The sequence below is a fragment of the Acomys minous genome (genome assembly GCF_964271855.1).
Source record: "Acomys minous genome assembly, chromosome: 5".
NCBI lineage: Eukaryota > Metazoa > Chordata > Mammalia > Rodentia > Muridae > Acomys > Acomys minous.
In genome coordinates this window covers 68,773,774-68,789,749 of record NC_140494.1, presented here as the reverse complement: position 1 = coordinate 68,789,749, position 15,976 = coordinate 68,773,774, and the positions used below count along the sequence as shown (strand labels likewise).

General features: G+C 37.4%; 1 protein-coding gene across 5 annotated transcripts; it reads right to left on the bottom strand.

Annotated features, from left to right (window-relative positions):
* Positions 1-633: 633 nt before the first annotated feature.
* KBTBD3 (kelch repeat and BTB domain containing 3) lies at positions 634-15,845 on the bottom strand. Of its 5 annotated transcripts, none has more exons than XM_084781532.1 (4): positions 15,621-15,845; positions 15,270-15,517; positions 7,420-7,664; positions 634-5,933 (listed from the first exon to the last, which is right to left on the bottom strand). In XM_084781532.1, exons 3-4 carry the CDS (start codon positions 7,638-7,640, stop codon positions 4,331-4,333), a joined length of 1,824 nt encoding a protein of 607 aa, XP_084637658.1. In that variant the 5' UTR covers positions 7,641-7,664; positions 15,270-15,517; positions 15,621-15,845; the 3' UTR covers positions 634-4,330. The 5 variants fall into 5 exon arrangements, with proteins under 5 accessions (XP_084637658.1, XP_084637657.1, XP_084637656.1 ...); XM_084781531.1 differs by having other exon boundaries at positions 15,374-15,517; XM_084781530.1 differs by lacking the exon at positions 15,270-15,517.
* Positions 15,846-15,976: the final 131 nt, after the last annotated feature.

Below are 15,976 nucleotides of genomic sequence, written 5' to 3'. Positions count from 1 at the left end.
TGCAGAGACAAAAAGTTGAGAGCAAGAATGGAAGTTCTCATCACAGTTGGCAGTTACGTTCAGTGTTAGAATTTCCTAAGGTAACCATTTGGAATCAGTACAGTAATTCTTTGCCCCTAAAAGCACTGAGCTATAAACTCTTAAGTCAAAAAATAATGTGTCCAAAATGTTGTTAGAAAGATTTTCTACACATTTTTTAATTAATTCATTCATTTTACATCTCAATAGTTATCCCATCCCTTGTATCCTCCCATTATTCCCTCCCTCCCATTTTCCCCTTATTCCCCTCCCCTATGACTGTGACTGAGGGGGGACCTCCTCTCCCTGTATATGCTTATAGGGTCTCTTCTTGGCAGCCTGCTATCCTTCCTTTAAGTGCCACCAGGCCTCCTCATTTTTACACCTTATTTTATTCCAAGATATTTTCGCTTTGAATGTGCACCTCTATCATAGTAGAGTTTAATGTTAATATCATGCTGATTAAATTCCCTATTTTAATATGAATTCGAGTAGCCATACTTTCATCAAATGCAATCTACAAACATATTTTAGCATTTAAAATATAAAGATAGGCAATTACTACATTTCCTTATATAATTACTGTTTCTGAGAAATAATTCATAGAAGTTTCAGTTCTAGTCTTTGTTTTTATTGAAAGAAGCTCTTCCTGAGTGATAGAAGAAAGGAATAAAAGATGAGTAAGAGTGGAAGGAGAGAAAAATTCTCTTCAACAAAATCATGTCTTATTTTTTAAAAATCAGAATAGTTAAAATGTTTTAATAATAGTCTCATCACAAGGAGTTTACAAAGTGCAATTATTGTTTCTTACATCCAACAGAAATCTATTTTCTTCTATAGCCTAGCCCTTATTTTCAAGGATTACCCTCTAGAGCTGCTTTCTTGGAGACATTTTAAAACTTTCATTTTAATTTCAAACACAGAAGAGTAAAAGCTTCCAGAACAATCTGAGAACAATGATCCCAAAGTAGCATTCTGTATTCCAGTATGTATGTAATCATTACAATATTTATTGCTTCCTATATCAAGATATAAAACACCTATCCCTTTGTTTTAGACTTTGCTTGTCATGTGTACCCTTAAGCCACCCACATTCAATTTTTCTCTTTAGTATACAAAAAAAAAAATGGATTATTGTTGCAATTTGTGATTGGTTTTAATAATCCAGCTTTCATGGGCAGTCTGCATTAATACAGAGTTTAATGAAATGGGATTTTAGTTAATTTTGATTATGCAAATCTATTCCTCAAGACTACACATAAACAAAAGTGTAGTGCATTTTAACACAACTTTGAAGATCACTATAGGAATTAGCATTGAATTTATTTCATGCTAACCCTTTTCTATATTTAATGATGACATATACATACATTCAAATTTAGTAGATGACATTCAAATATTTCTGCATACATATCCCTAATGAGGTAAAGCAAGACAAATGATAATGGATGGAGAAATGTAAAACAATTTTCCCCTACAGGAATGACAGCAGTCAAGATAGTGAGCCTAATTATTTTGTCTGTTACACTGTAGTATTGGATGAAGGCCAAAATGAAAGGAAAATTGAATTTAATGAGAAAGAAAAATACACACTATAGGAATAAGTCATAAACAAGTTTTATATTTTGAGAATCGATCACAGATCTGTATGTTAGAAAATCAGAATAAAGAGAGCCAGAGTGATAAGTAGTGAGGTAATAGTGACTGGCAAGACCACAGGAGGCACCAGTTTAGTCAAGGGACAAAGGTTTAGTTACAGATTCAGTGTGGTCAGGGTCCTGGAGATTCTGACCATAGAACCATTTTTCTCCATCAGGGCAGTGAGATGAAATGGAATCACGACAAGGAAATACAAATGTAGACATTAGTTAGTAGAGCCAAGCTAGTTTCTGTGATGATAAAGAAATGAAAACAGGCTGGGCTTTATGACTGGAATAGTATTTTCTTCATAATGACATATGGACATTCTTCATAATGTAAAAAGAAAGAGAAAAAGAAAAAAAAGACAAAGGTGTATGTAGATGAACAGAGATGGTAAGAAATGAACATGTTTAAAAAGAAAACAGAGCAAGATAACTAACCCCCAAAACCAGGATAAGCAAAGACAACAAATCCAAAGTAGATGAAACCAATTGGGTCTTGATAACAAGGATATGCCAGAGACATTATCATAAGCCAATAGTCAATGAGAATAGCAGAAAAGGAGGATTTGATAATGTTAATATTAATTCAATAACACTGTTGGGAGGGGATTGTTTTGCTTTAGTTTTTCCTTTTTGGGAGAAATGAATAATTCCTAAACTCATTGTTGATATTATTTAAGCATACTTTACTAAGAAATACTTAACAGCCCCATATAAGTCACTCATTGTTAACAGCTATCTCAAAAAATATCAGAGAAGAGTTCACTGAGTATTTTATTAAGCAGATATTAAAGTAAAAGACAGAGCCACCTGATTGTGTTTTTTTTTTTTTAAAAAAAGCTTTTGATTTTACTGAATACACTCTCTGACAGCTGAGAGTCCAATTTCAAGGTGCATGAAAATATACTTTGATTTTGAAAATATATGTGGTAAAGTAAAAGGACTTTCATTTAAGTCAATCTTGACTGCTCAATCTTAACTGTACACTTACTACAAATTAATATTTATAAGGTAGTGTAGAAAACAACACTAACTCTGAGTTGTGCAATATATATAATTCCTGAGATTTGAATCAGGGATCTTAAAACCTAAAATGCCATTATCTTTTAGAACAATTAAAGAAGCATGCCTCTTGCAAAGCAGAATGACCTTGCTCAGGCACAAGGATGTTCACTCTGAATAAAGCTGACACAGACATAGATTTTGAAACTATTGATTTCACAAGTCCTGTCTTCTGAGAGTGATTCACTTAGAATAATTTACTCAAGTTGTAAAACAACATGGTGCTTTAAAATTAGTGTCCATGTCAGGAAACTTGTAAGGTACTAATTAATCTCTAGAATCTAACTGCAGCTCCTGGTTATATACAAAGCAGTCTTAGTGAACATTTATGTTTCTTGTTGTACTGTTCATAACAGTCAGGAATCTGCCTAGATGACCATCAGTGGATGATTATAGAAAATGTAGTGTATATACACAATGGAATTCTATTCAGCTGTCAAGAGTGCAATCAGGGCATCTGTAGAAAAATGGACAAATGAGAGGTCAATATGGTATGTGAAAGAATCCAAATTCAGAAAGACAAATATTGTATTTTCTCTCATGCTGAATCTAGGTGCTTTCATATCTGCATGCATACATATGCACATGGATGTAGAAAGATCTGAAGGAAGAGATATTAAGAGATTAGAGGGTAAGGAATGCATATGACCTGGGAACAAAAGAGAGACTACCTGGCAGGAAAAACCAGGATGGCTTGCAGGATGAATGGAGACAGTGGGAGAGGGAGATAAATAGGAACTAAAGTATAATGACAAACATGTATAAAAGGGACACAACAAAACCCACTGCTTCGTATGCTGACTAAATAAGACAAACTTCTCTAGAGGTAAAAAACTTTATGTCCTCTATGTTGGGGGAGCAGGTGCTAATGATACAGAAAAAGCATTTTAAAAGTACTATTTCAGATTGCAAGGACATCACTCAGTGAGTGAGTTATATGTTAAGACAATACTCAGGCTTACTGCAATTTAGAATGCTAATTAAATAAAAATGCAAATATACCAAATTTGAGCAGAAAATGAGTCAGGGTGTTACTAAAAGCTGTTTCACAGTAACACTGAAAACAAACAGAACCAGCAATTAAAAATTAATTGCACTCTATTGCATTTCAATATTCTTAATAACAAATACAGTACCTGTACATAACATTACATAAAATAACAGTAAAGCTAAACTATTTTTAGTGTATTGACCAGAAGAATGGAAAAATGTATTTCAGAACGTTTCTGATCACAACAAAGGTAAAATGAAGTCATTTAATCACCAAGCAGAAAATAGTGATTTAAAATTCTTAGACCTACAGTGTTCAATGTGAGCATCTTACCTATTTCTAGATTATCATGTCACAATGTGTAGTATGTATAAGCCAATTTCACTTTGAGATTTTTTTCCTTCTACACAGTACACATCTGTGAACACTGATTTTCTTTTCCATCTTTTAACTTAAAGTCAAAGGGCCAGAATCTGTAATCTCTATTTACATAAGAAAACTCTAAAGATTCTGGACTATTCAAAATGAAATTATATTCAATAAAACTTCAGTAAAATGTATTTTTTTTACCAACTCTACTAGGCATAATTTTAGACCACTCATGCAAATATTACTTTTAGAAATGATTAGAAAACCATGGGTCTCTGTATTTGTTAAACTGAATGAATTGGCAGTAAAATTCAGTTAAGGCTCTTGGCATTGGTGATACCTCTTCCCACTCTGACCTGCTGCTGTGGTAGACCTGCACCTCATCTGTGATCTCATCTGGTGCATAATCTCCACCTAATATGTAAATCTTATCCTCAATTCCAATTGCACCTGCATTAAAGCCTGCACACTCAAAAGATCCTTCTCCTTTCCAAACGCAAGTATCAGGACAAAAACTATATACCTTATAGGTGGAAAGATCACATATGTACAGTGTACAATTTACTGGGACAGCTTTAATTAGAGTAGCATGAAAAAATTGTCCAAACTCTGCTACTAGTTCAGACCACTGGTCAGTTGTAGCATTGTATTTAAAAAAGCAATCAAGTGATGGGTTAAAAGCATCTGCCATCTCTACCTCAGATCCAAGAACATAAATGACATTCTGGCATGCACTAGCTTCTGGGTAATAGATGCCTCTGGGTAAAGGACTAACTGATGTCCACTCTTTGGACAGTGGGTCATAAGATTCAACATCTAAGAGACTTTTAATGTCCTGGGATCCTCTAGTTTTTCCACCTATAACAAATAATCGATTGAGAGCCATGACTGATGTATGCATGGTTCTTGGGGTTTTCATGGTTGAAACCAAGAAAAACTCATTTTTAATTGGACAGTAGCACCAGGTCTGGTCAGTGGCGTCATGGTAAGACTCAGCAATATGAAGTCGAATCTTTCTACAGCACTTCCCTTTGCAACCACCTGTCAAGAACATTTTCTCTCCATAGCTAGAGAGACTAGATCCTGGCAAATCAATCAGATGTGATTGTGGCAATATTTTCCATGAGTCAGTCTTAATATTATAGCAAAATGTATATTGATTTTCTCCATTTTCCTCTGTTTTATGGATGAATATATATTTTTCAGTTGTGGATGGCCGAGCATCAGGGAAAAGGCCACAAGAACCTTGAACACACTTAATGGCATCCATGATTGTATCAAAACAGTTTGTGCTTTTGAGTAAATACTCCTCACTGAGAAGACAGTCTTGAAGTGTGTCCTCGGATAATTGATGTAATCTTACTTTTGTAATCAAGTGTGGCAGGTGCTTTTGCCTGGACTCTAAATTGTATTTAATCCATGTGAGGACAACCTTCAGGACCATTTCTTCTTCAGGTACATTTAACTCATCTGATTCCAGACACTTTTGCAGCACTCCAAAATTCATCTCTAAAAACTCGCTGGATTTAAACAACAGATGAAAGTGGCGCTGTACAAAATATAAAGCATGATTGAACAAATGGGCAGAGCCATAGCTGTCTGACAGAGATAACAAATGTAAACAATTGACAAGATTGATGCTTTTTATTAAAAAGTCACTGCAAGCTTTAGACAGGAAGGAATCCTGAAGAAAGGAGGACAACTGGAAGAACATTTCCACGTTATCATCCGTTATTTTTGTTTTTCCGGAATAGGCATAGTCAAGAAATGCCTTTACTGCGTTGGAGGACAAGTTAGTAATGGTAACACTTCCATCATCTCTTTCTTTCATGTTAACTTCAAACATAGCCCTGAAAAAAAGGAAGAACAAAGGAGCTCAAGTAAACAAATTATTTAGTAAGCTGTAGACCTAGAATTTAGATTAGGGCATATTTACTAAGAACCTAAGTACCCAGCACTCAGGGAGTCAGAAGTAGGCAGTTCCCTGTGAGTTTGAGGCCAGCTTCACCTACACCGAGTCTCCAAGTCAGGCAAGGCTGTACAGAAAACTCTGTCAAAACAAAAGAAAACAACAGAAACAAAAAACCAAAGCCAACCAAAGAAATAAAAAACCAAAGGAACCTAAGTATTTAACCACCAAATAGATGACTATGATCATAGGCCACATTTATAAGGATAATGAATTCAAAAAAGCTACATGGAAGGAAACCTGTGTGCAAAAGGAGGAGAAAAGACAAAGGGGGCCTGGAAGTAACAGAGTCTAACATTGGGGATCCCAGTGGAGTTCAAAGAATGATAAACAGAAAGAAGAGAAGAAGAGTTACAGTTTCTGTAAGCAAACAGACAGTTCAAGACTGCTGGAGTCTCTTTGGCCAAGGACATTATTAAGCTCCAAATTCAAAGCAACACCCCAAAGAGGCAGGTGATCAGAAAGCAGCAGATAGCAAGAATTGCTTGCTAAATAAAATCCAGCCTACAAAATTTACTCTGAGGGCAGCAGGTTTTGAATTAATAATTAAAAACAGAACAGCATAAAGCCCTGGGTTCAGTCCCCAACTTAAAAAAAATAAATGCAGTATAATATCCACTTTGTTTCATATATTAAAATTAAGATTTTACCAAATTTGTTGGGAGATTAAAACTCTACTTAATTTGTCTTCCAAAATGGGACATACAGCAGAGTATCAAGTGAGGACTTGAGTTTACTGCAATATGACTAAAGTAGCTGACTGCAGGGTGTCTGCAAAACATAGCTGTTTCACTACTGGCAGGAGACAACTGCAACAATACTATAATAATACATCTGACTTTTAACCTACCATAGCATCAGAAACCTACTCATGGCAACTGTCTTCCCTCAGCCCCCTCAATGCTGAGATTACATGCCATCACATGTGGATGGAGAAAACTTAAGGCCTCTGGGCTGGAGTTCCTCCCTGGGATATGGCATGGACATAATTAAAATTATTTTCTTCTTGGTCAGTTTTTAAAATCTCAGCTTCTATTTTTGCTCAACTTGGTTATTTCCCCTTTTGTTAAAATGATATTACTCAGAGATTTCTCAAATAAAGCTGACCCTGTATGAACCCAACTCCTACCAAGAACTTATTTTTAAGATCTTTGGGAAGTGGTGTCCTAGGAAGACTCTTATTTTTATAGCTGTACCTTAATATTCCACATCCAAAAGCTATTAGTAAACTAGTTCTAATTAAGTCTTTTTATTAAAAATTAAGAATTGCTATAGCATGCTCAGGGGGGCACGGAGTATAGTTGTATAAAATAATGTAAATTTTCATTTATAAAATTAAAGGCACAGGTGAGGGGAGGGCTGAGTACCTGAAAAAGTCACTGCATGCTGCCAACACACAACGATGACATGGGATTATTTCTTCTTTCAAAATTATTTTGAAATCATAAAAGACATTCTGCTCTCTAAAGCTCTGTAGTACACTTAAGATTTTCTGTCCATGATCTTCTGATGTAAGGAAATTATTTTTCTTCTCAGATGAGATTCCATTCCATGAGCTTTGTTCATTTAAATCATATGAATTATCCATAGCCAATTCCACTTCTTCTTAGAACTAGAATTAAAAAAAAAAAGTGTAGTAGAAGCTACTTAAAATTTCAGACTTAATTTGCCCTCTTTAGGTTGGCAAGATGGCTTGTCAGGTAAAAGCTCTTTCCATGTAAGCCTTGTGACCTAAGTTAGATTCACAGACCTCATATGAAGGTAGAAGAAGAGAACAGACTCCACAAAATTATCTTCTGACATTTCCATGCTTGTTACAACCCTCATAATAAACAAAATGAATTTTTACAAATGTAACCATGGTGTGAAATTATAATACTCAATAGCAGTAATGGGGCTGGAGAGATGGCTCAGAGGTTAAGAACACTGTCTTTTCTTCCAAAGGTCCTGAGTTCAATTCCCAGCAAACATATAGTGGCTCACAACCATTTATAATGATATCTGGTGCCCTCTTCTGGTGTGCAGGCACACATAGGGGCAGAATACTGTATAAATAATAAATATACTTTAAAAAGAGCAGTAATAATATGAAAACAAACCTTTCTTTAAACATTTCTATGATATTTCATATGAATTTTTTTCAATGTTCATACATGTTGAGCATATTTGAATTGAGAAGTACATAACTGAGACCTAACATTTATGGCAATAGGATTGATATGCATAAGTTGTATGAATATCTACCTTGTTTTGGCCTCCACTACATGGCTCATCTTATCATTATTAAACAAGTATTATTCCTGAAGAAGTTCTTGTTTTAGTACACACTTTATATATCCCTGTATCCTTCTATGCATAATCTACTGTGGCAAAATCAGGATTAAAATGTTGATACTGATGTACAAACTATATATCTTCTAACTCTAACACTAACCCTCACTTTCAGAAGAGAATTGGCTTAAGGAAAAACAATACAAAACAACAGTTTGGTGGTTTATTAGCCAATTTATGGCCGTGGTGGTGTGAATAAAAATGGCTTGTAGAGAGTGGTACTATTAGGAGGTGTAGCATTGTTGGAGTAGGCATGGTCTTGTTGGAGGAAGTGTGCCACTGGAGGTGAGCTTTGAGGTTTCAAATGCTCAAGCCAGGCCCACTGTTGCTCTCTCTTCCTGCTGCCTTCCCTTCTGGATTTAGAAATCTCAGCTCCTTCTCTAGAGCCATGCTTCCTCCTATGACAATAAACTAAACCTTGGAACTGTAAGCCAGTCCCAATTAAATGTTCTCCTCTTTAAGAGTTAATGTGGTCATGGTCACAGCAATAAAAATGCTAACTAAGATAATACCATTATAATGGAAGAAAGAAAAGCAAACATTGGTCCCAGGTGAACCTATTTGAAAGCAGAAAGAAAAACAGCATACTAATACTAAGGATTGTTAAAGGCACAGGTAAAGAATGCAAAACAGCCTGAGGCCAGATAATCATTAACATCCCAAAAACGTTCTACTCCAGATACAAAAGGGTTAACAACCAAAATTAAGAAAATGTAAAACAAGGTGAAAGAAAGAGAACTAGAGCAATAGTTCTCAGAGAAATAGGGAAACTGATTCCCAGGCCTTAGAATCTCCAACACTTTGTGGCTTAGGACAATTTGTTCCTCTCAGTATACTATGGGCTTAGCCGGAGCATCTTGATTGGGGTTTTCACAGAACTATATATAGTCAGAGAGGAGGGAATTGTAGTTGGAGTCATCTGAAGCCTGACATCTTCAATGACCTCTTTAAGGAAAGGTATAAATAAGAACAATTGTGGAATTAGAGGTAGGGTGGAAAAAGAATTAGAGGTGGGGTATAGAACATTACAATAAATTTAAAAGGAAAGGACATGGTTTGCATAAATTTTGTTGTTGTTGTTGATGGTGGTGGTGGTGGTGGTGGTGGTGCATATGCCACACTGCATGCTGAGATTAGAGCACAGATTGAGGGATCTGTCCATGGCCATCCATCACTTTTGAGACTGAGTGTTTTGTTATTTGGCATTGTATACATTAGGCTAGCTAGTCCACACACTTCTAGGGATTCTCCTTTCTTTGCCTCCTATCTCTTCTTAGAATCACTATGATTAGCAGACAGAAAAATGGCTAGAATTTTTGTAGTTGCTTTGTAATACAACAACCCTGATAGTACCAGTGAGAGATTAGAAGTTAGACTCCCTGATAGGCAGAAAGATAAGGAGAAAGGCCATGGCTATGTAATAAAGCAAATTTCCAAGATGGCTGGCTTCTTCCTTGCTCTCCTGACTTGAAACAAAACCCTGGCAGCTTAAAAAAAGGGCCTCATAGCCTCTTGCCTCTCACCAGTAGGAAAACTGCTGAAGGCCTGTCTCAACAAGTTAAAGGCTGGATCATGATAGGTTATAGAATAATTGTTGGACAACCAACCATCCTATCTTTACTCAGACTGACCAACCTTAAATTCGGAAAGGAAACTCTTCAGAGACTTTAAACATCTCAGCTCTTGAGAATAGATTTTTTTTTTGGTGGTCTTGGCAGAGGTTTCTTTCCTCTGTGTATCTGCTGCATAAGTGTGTCTCCTCACACCTAGTAATTTGTCTTTTTCAACTGTTGATTCTGCCTGCTTCTGTTGTGCTTGAGATTTATCCTGCCTTTTAATTTTTTAACTGGCAGAGAAAACAAACCTGATTCAGACCCCCAGGCTGTACGAATAGGACACTGGATAATCCCTATGGTTATCTCACTCAATGTTGATAATCACTTTTTAAGACTGCTATTAATAATGCTTTCTTTAAAACAGAAAGTTGAGGCTCAGATTAAACATGGCTTTGTACACAAAATGTATAAAATCATACTTGTTCACTGTATGCCCATGCTTTTTAGAGTATTTCGACCCTCCATTCCAATATCAACCAACAGCTTAGAAAGCAGTTTTACGTCTAAGATGAAAAGAAACACTTCCTCTTGCGTTTTCCAGTCAATGTCAAGCCTAGCTTTGATCTTCCTTTCCTTTCTGCGTTTGGATGCTGGCCATTAAGCATCTAGTTGTGTCTCTGTGATCTCTAATTTCTTTCCAACTCTGACCTCCCATGGGTGTAAACCAGTGTTCTGTAAAATGTGCCTATTAGGATGTATGTCACAAGATGCTAACCTTCTAGAGGGAGGGAACACTCAAAGTTTGAAAAATATTAAATACAGTCTACCTTATCTTTCTTTGAAAGTCCATAAAAAGTCTGTGTATTAAAACTCTACAATAAATAAAGCCATCTGAATTCATGTTGCCAGCACCAAAAAAAAAAAAAAAAAAGCAGTTTTACATCCAGGTGGTGGTGGAACACTAATATCATTACTCTTGAGGTAGAGATGAAAGGATCTCTGAGTTCAAGACCAATCTGATCTACAGAGCCAGGGATAGCCAGGACTACACAAAGAAACTCTTTTGAAAACCAAATTCCAGCTGGGCATGGTGGTGCACGCCTTTAATCTCAGCACTAGGGAGGCAGAGGCAGGTGGATTTTTGTGAGTTCGAGGCCACCCTGGTCTACAAAGAGAGTCCAGGACAGTCAAGGCTACACAGAGATACCTTGTCTCAAATAACCAGAAAAAACAAACAAACAAACAAACAACAAGCCAACCAAAATGACAACAACAAAGAAATCAGTTTTATTTATAAGATCTTCCCATAACACACTACTCAAAAGTTACCATAATAAACTGAGATCACTGTTGAGACACGGCCTCACAATGTAGCCTTGGCTAGCTTTGAATTCAAGGAGGCTTCTGCCTATAACCTTATCATAACATAATTGTCATATCTAAAAAAAAAGAAAGAAAGAAAGAAAGAAAGAAAGAAAGAAAGAAAGAAAACCTCCAATTCCCCAAACTCCAAGAGGCAGTCCAGAAATGAGCTCAATCTGGACTACAATAACATTTCTGGTGGCTAGATAAAAGCCATCATCCCTTTGGAATTTATTCAGTTCCTATCTGCCAGGAGGAGTCATTTTCCTTATCTCTGGCAGAAGTGACATATAGCTATCAATCACCATATCAAAGCACACACTTGCTTCCATGCTCCTTCATTATCACAAGCACCTTTTATACATTGTAAAGTCCACACCAGCATTCTAGCCCTTCTCACTTTCTCCTCTTCGCTAAATTTCCTCCAGCTCATAGGCTTCCCTCTCCTCAGCTGCCCTTCCTCCTTATAATTATTCTCACTATTCTGGGCTCTTGCTAGTCTCATTATGCTATCTCTATTCTCTATCTCTGGTTAGTCTCTCTTCTCTCACAGTTAGCCCTGGCCATGTCCACTCTGCTAGCCACATTCAGTCTATTTTTCTCTCTCTCTCTGCTTTAAACTTTCCAGATGCCTCTGGATATTTTTGCCCTTATGCACCAAAAACCAAAAAAAAAAAAAAAAAAAAAAAAAAAACAACAACAACAACAACAAAAACAAAACAAAACAAAACAAAAAACCCAAACTAAAAAAAACTGCTTCCCCTCTACCATATTATAGAGTGGTCATTTTAGCAATTTCTTTAATGCACCCATCTTGCATATGTCTGTGACAAACCTTCATATACATCCTGGGTTTCTGCACCCAGGATAACATGTGAGGGGGTGCAGTAAAGAAAGTGCTGACATTATTGCCCTACCATATGTTTAAAGTTTTTATTGTAGGAATGAGAGAACAGCCAGAGGCATCTGGAAGAATTCACTACATATAGCAGGCTGGCTTTTAGTTAGCAAACCTTTACCTCCATCTCTTATGTACTAGGATCACAAAGTGAGCTGCCACATCTTGACTATTAAGACTGACTCCAAATTAATCCTTACACACCCTGTGCTATTTCTTTATTACTAATTAGTATGCAGAAGAACACATATGCTAAGTATTCATGGAAGTGACTTCAAAACATAGACTATATTGAAATTACAAAATTCAGTTTAAAATGAATTAGGTCTAGCAACAAATCCTTGTATAAAGTAATGTCATCAAAGCTTGCTGCCTGAAAAAGTAAATTAAACTAAGGCTGGGCTGGGTTCTACCTCAGTTGGGCTTTATTTCATTAGATCCTCTAGTCACTGATATCTAAATATGAAGTTTATTAAAGAAGTTAGTTATACAATAGCACTGTATTAGTCAGGGTTCTCTAGAGTCATAGAACTTATGGAATGAATCTGTATATATACATACATATATACATACATACATACATACATACATACATACATACGTATTGGAATGATTTACTGGCTGAAGTTTAGCTAATCAAATGAACAGCTGTGAGCAGAAAGCCCAAAAATCTAGTAGTTTTTCAGTCTCATAAATCTGGACATTTCAGCTAGTCTTCTATATATGCTGGAATACTGAAGAAGTAGGCTCTAATGCCAGGGAAGGAATGGATGTGTTGTCAAGGCAGGGGCAAACAGGCAAAAAGCTAATGCTTCCTTCTTCTATGTCCTTATATAGACTTCCAAAGGAAGGTATAGGCCATTTTAAAGGTATGTCTTCCCACCTTAAGATTTGGATTAAAGGCTTATGTATTTCTGCCTTGCAATCTGGATCAAAGGTGTGTGTCTTTCTACCTCAAAGGTCTGGAATAGAAATGGATTACTCATTTCAATGCAAGCACAAAATCTCACAGGTGTGCCCTCCATTTCTGGATTGTAGTTTATAGGTATAAGATTACTATATAATTCAAATGTTGATTTCTGTACCTTGCCCTCCCTATATCTGGTTGCAAGCCTTGTTCTGCGAATCTCCTATCTTACTGTTGTATAAACTCTGCTCCCGAATTATCCCCTTGTAGGTCAATAAAGTAGCTTACAGTCAGTTACTGAGCAGGGAAGATAATAGGGCTGGACTTCCAGCCAGTCAGGAGAGGAGTTAGAAGAGGAAGTAGGGGATTCAGCAGGGGATCTGGCAGAAGAGATGACGAAGATTCAGCTGGAGCAAAGAGAGAACTAAAAAGCAAATAACTTGGGAATTTCAGCAAAGATGGATCAGAATAACATAAGAACAGATTTAAATTGCTATAGATTGTGTTATAAAGGCTTATAAACAAATATAAAAAGTCTTAATCATTTGTGTGATAGCCAGCTTAAGAGAAACAAACACTGTTTTATAAAAATCACCTTTAACTGTGGTTCATTTCAGATATAGTCAAAATGACAACAAAAAGCCATTGCAAGTACTGAGAAGGCATAGGACTATACTTTATGTATTTTCTTCTTGTGTTTATCATCTAGTGAGGATATGCTGCTACTTGGCCCGCATGCTTTGTTATCCTCTTTAAATCCTCTAGCTACTTATATAAAGAAAATGCTATTATTATCTCTGTTTTATAGATGGGGAAATAAGGTTTTAAAAATGAAGTACTTTGCCTATATTGAGTAAGTGGGGAGCTGGAATGTGAACTCAGTCTGACTCTGGAGGTCTTGTCCTCATCCACTGTGATACTACTCTTTTTGAGGATATGCTTTTGAGACTTGAATTATGAGAATGTAAATAATTGGTACGAGAAATTATATAAAGCTCTCAAGAGAAAAAGGAGCCATTTGGTTTTAGAAAATTACAGGTGGACAGTACAATTCCCAGGAGACAGAGATGCAGAAAGTAGCTAAAGAAGCTGTGATTCTAAAATCAAGAACTACTAACCTCTGACATGAAAGTGATTTGATGTTATTTCTAGTTTTAGAATATATTTCTAGCTCATAAGTGACCTAAGTTAAAGGAAGGTTATTTGTTAGAACATGTAAAGAGTAATTATTGTGGAAAACACTACTCTAAATATACAGCACAATGTACAGAAAGAAACTAGTTTTAATATTAAGTGTTATCTCCAGCTCAGTGACATGGCAAAAAGCAAAATGGTCCATCACTATGGAGTAATTGTGAGAATGGTCATCAGAGTCTTCTCTCTGTTTCTGGCACACACACACTAACAATTACCATAGCAAGCAAATTCCAATACTCTCATCCATAAATGCACATCAAACAAACAGAAATCTCCATCTCTTGGCATCTTATTATCCCCTAGCCACCACTGTATTTTTCTACTCCTTCTTCAAAAAACATGTTTGACAATACTCTTCAGTATCATCTCCTGCAGTCATCATGAACCTAGACACATTCATCTTCTGGCCTACTCAAGCTGCCCTGGCCCATGTCACCACACAATCATTAAAAACACGGTAAAGCAGATATTGGAATAGGATGCTTAACTACATACGATGCAAAACAGACACCTGAATTATTTTATTTGCTAATACGGGTATTAGTACATGCTTACTTCATCTACTCGTCCTCGCATTGCTTACTATAGCTTTTTCTGTGTACTGCAGATACTTGTGAGCTCTCTGCAGTCTTCAGATCTTAAAGAGCACCTCACTCACGCTTTTAACAGGTAACATGTCATATCAAGATAGCAGTGTCTGAGCGTTAAGTGCACATTCAAAATGCCATGTACTTGCAGAAGACTCAAGAATGTGTCATTTCACAAAAATGCTAGTGGGACTTAATACGGATTATACTAAAGCTATTTTAAGGAGTACAAATTTAATGGACAGTGGTTGTGTAGACAGATTGCTGCTGGGTTTTCCAGATCCTTCATGATAGCCTTAGGAAAAAGGGGACTGGCTGAACCAGCATGACACCTATCTACCATCCAGTGTGGAATCCATATTCATCTGCAGACACCAACTTTTCCCTGGACTCTTAACTCGTCCGCGACTTTGTTAAAATGGACGTTCACAGTGGAGGCACCAACATCCATCTACACGAGCAACCAAGGAAACAGAAATGCACCCGTTTGGTTTAGGAGGAAGTCTGAGAACAGCATGGGGCGTGAAGTTGCACAGAAGCCAGCATGCTTCGCCATCTTAAAAGGGCCTGCACCGATACTGCTCTAGGCCGGCCTGGGGTAGACAGGGAGGTCCGCGGAGGATCCATCTGCAAGTGCAGGGAAGGGTCACCTCCTGGCCGCCGCGATGCAAAACTGCAGGGGCAGGAGGCTCCAAGCCCACTCCTCCCTCAGACCCCACAGCTCACCCACCTGCAACTGCAGTCTACGAAGTCTGCACCCGGCTGCGATTGGCTTGTGCTGCTGTCCCGTTAGCTCTTCCTCCAGTGTGAGTGGCCTAACGCTTCTGAGAGGCTTTGTCCCCGCCCTTTCCGAGGTTCCAGAGCTACGCTGACAGGACGCCACGCGGTGCCGCAGAGCTCTATCTCCTCCCCCACCGCCCTCTTCCGGAGGAGACAACCGGGTTGGGGGCGGAGCAGCCTCAGGCCGCGCTGCCCTGCGCGCAACTCTGGACTAACGGGGGATTGGGAGGGGCTGTGCTACGTCACAATCAAGCGCCCAGCCTTTCTACGCAGGTGACGGAAAAGGGGTGGAGTAAGTGTCTTTGC

Coding starts and splice junctions, on each gene's coding strand:
- KBTBD3 (XM_084781532.1), bottom strand. CDS start 7,640: ATGGATAATTCATATGATTTAAATGAACAAAGCTCATGGAATGGAATC. Junction 5,934..7,419: donor GCATGCAGTGACTTTTTCAG/GTACTCAGCCCT, acceptor CCTTTTTTTCAG/GGCTATGTTTGAAGTTAACA.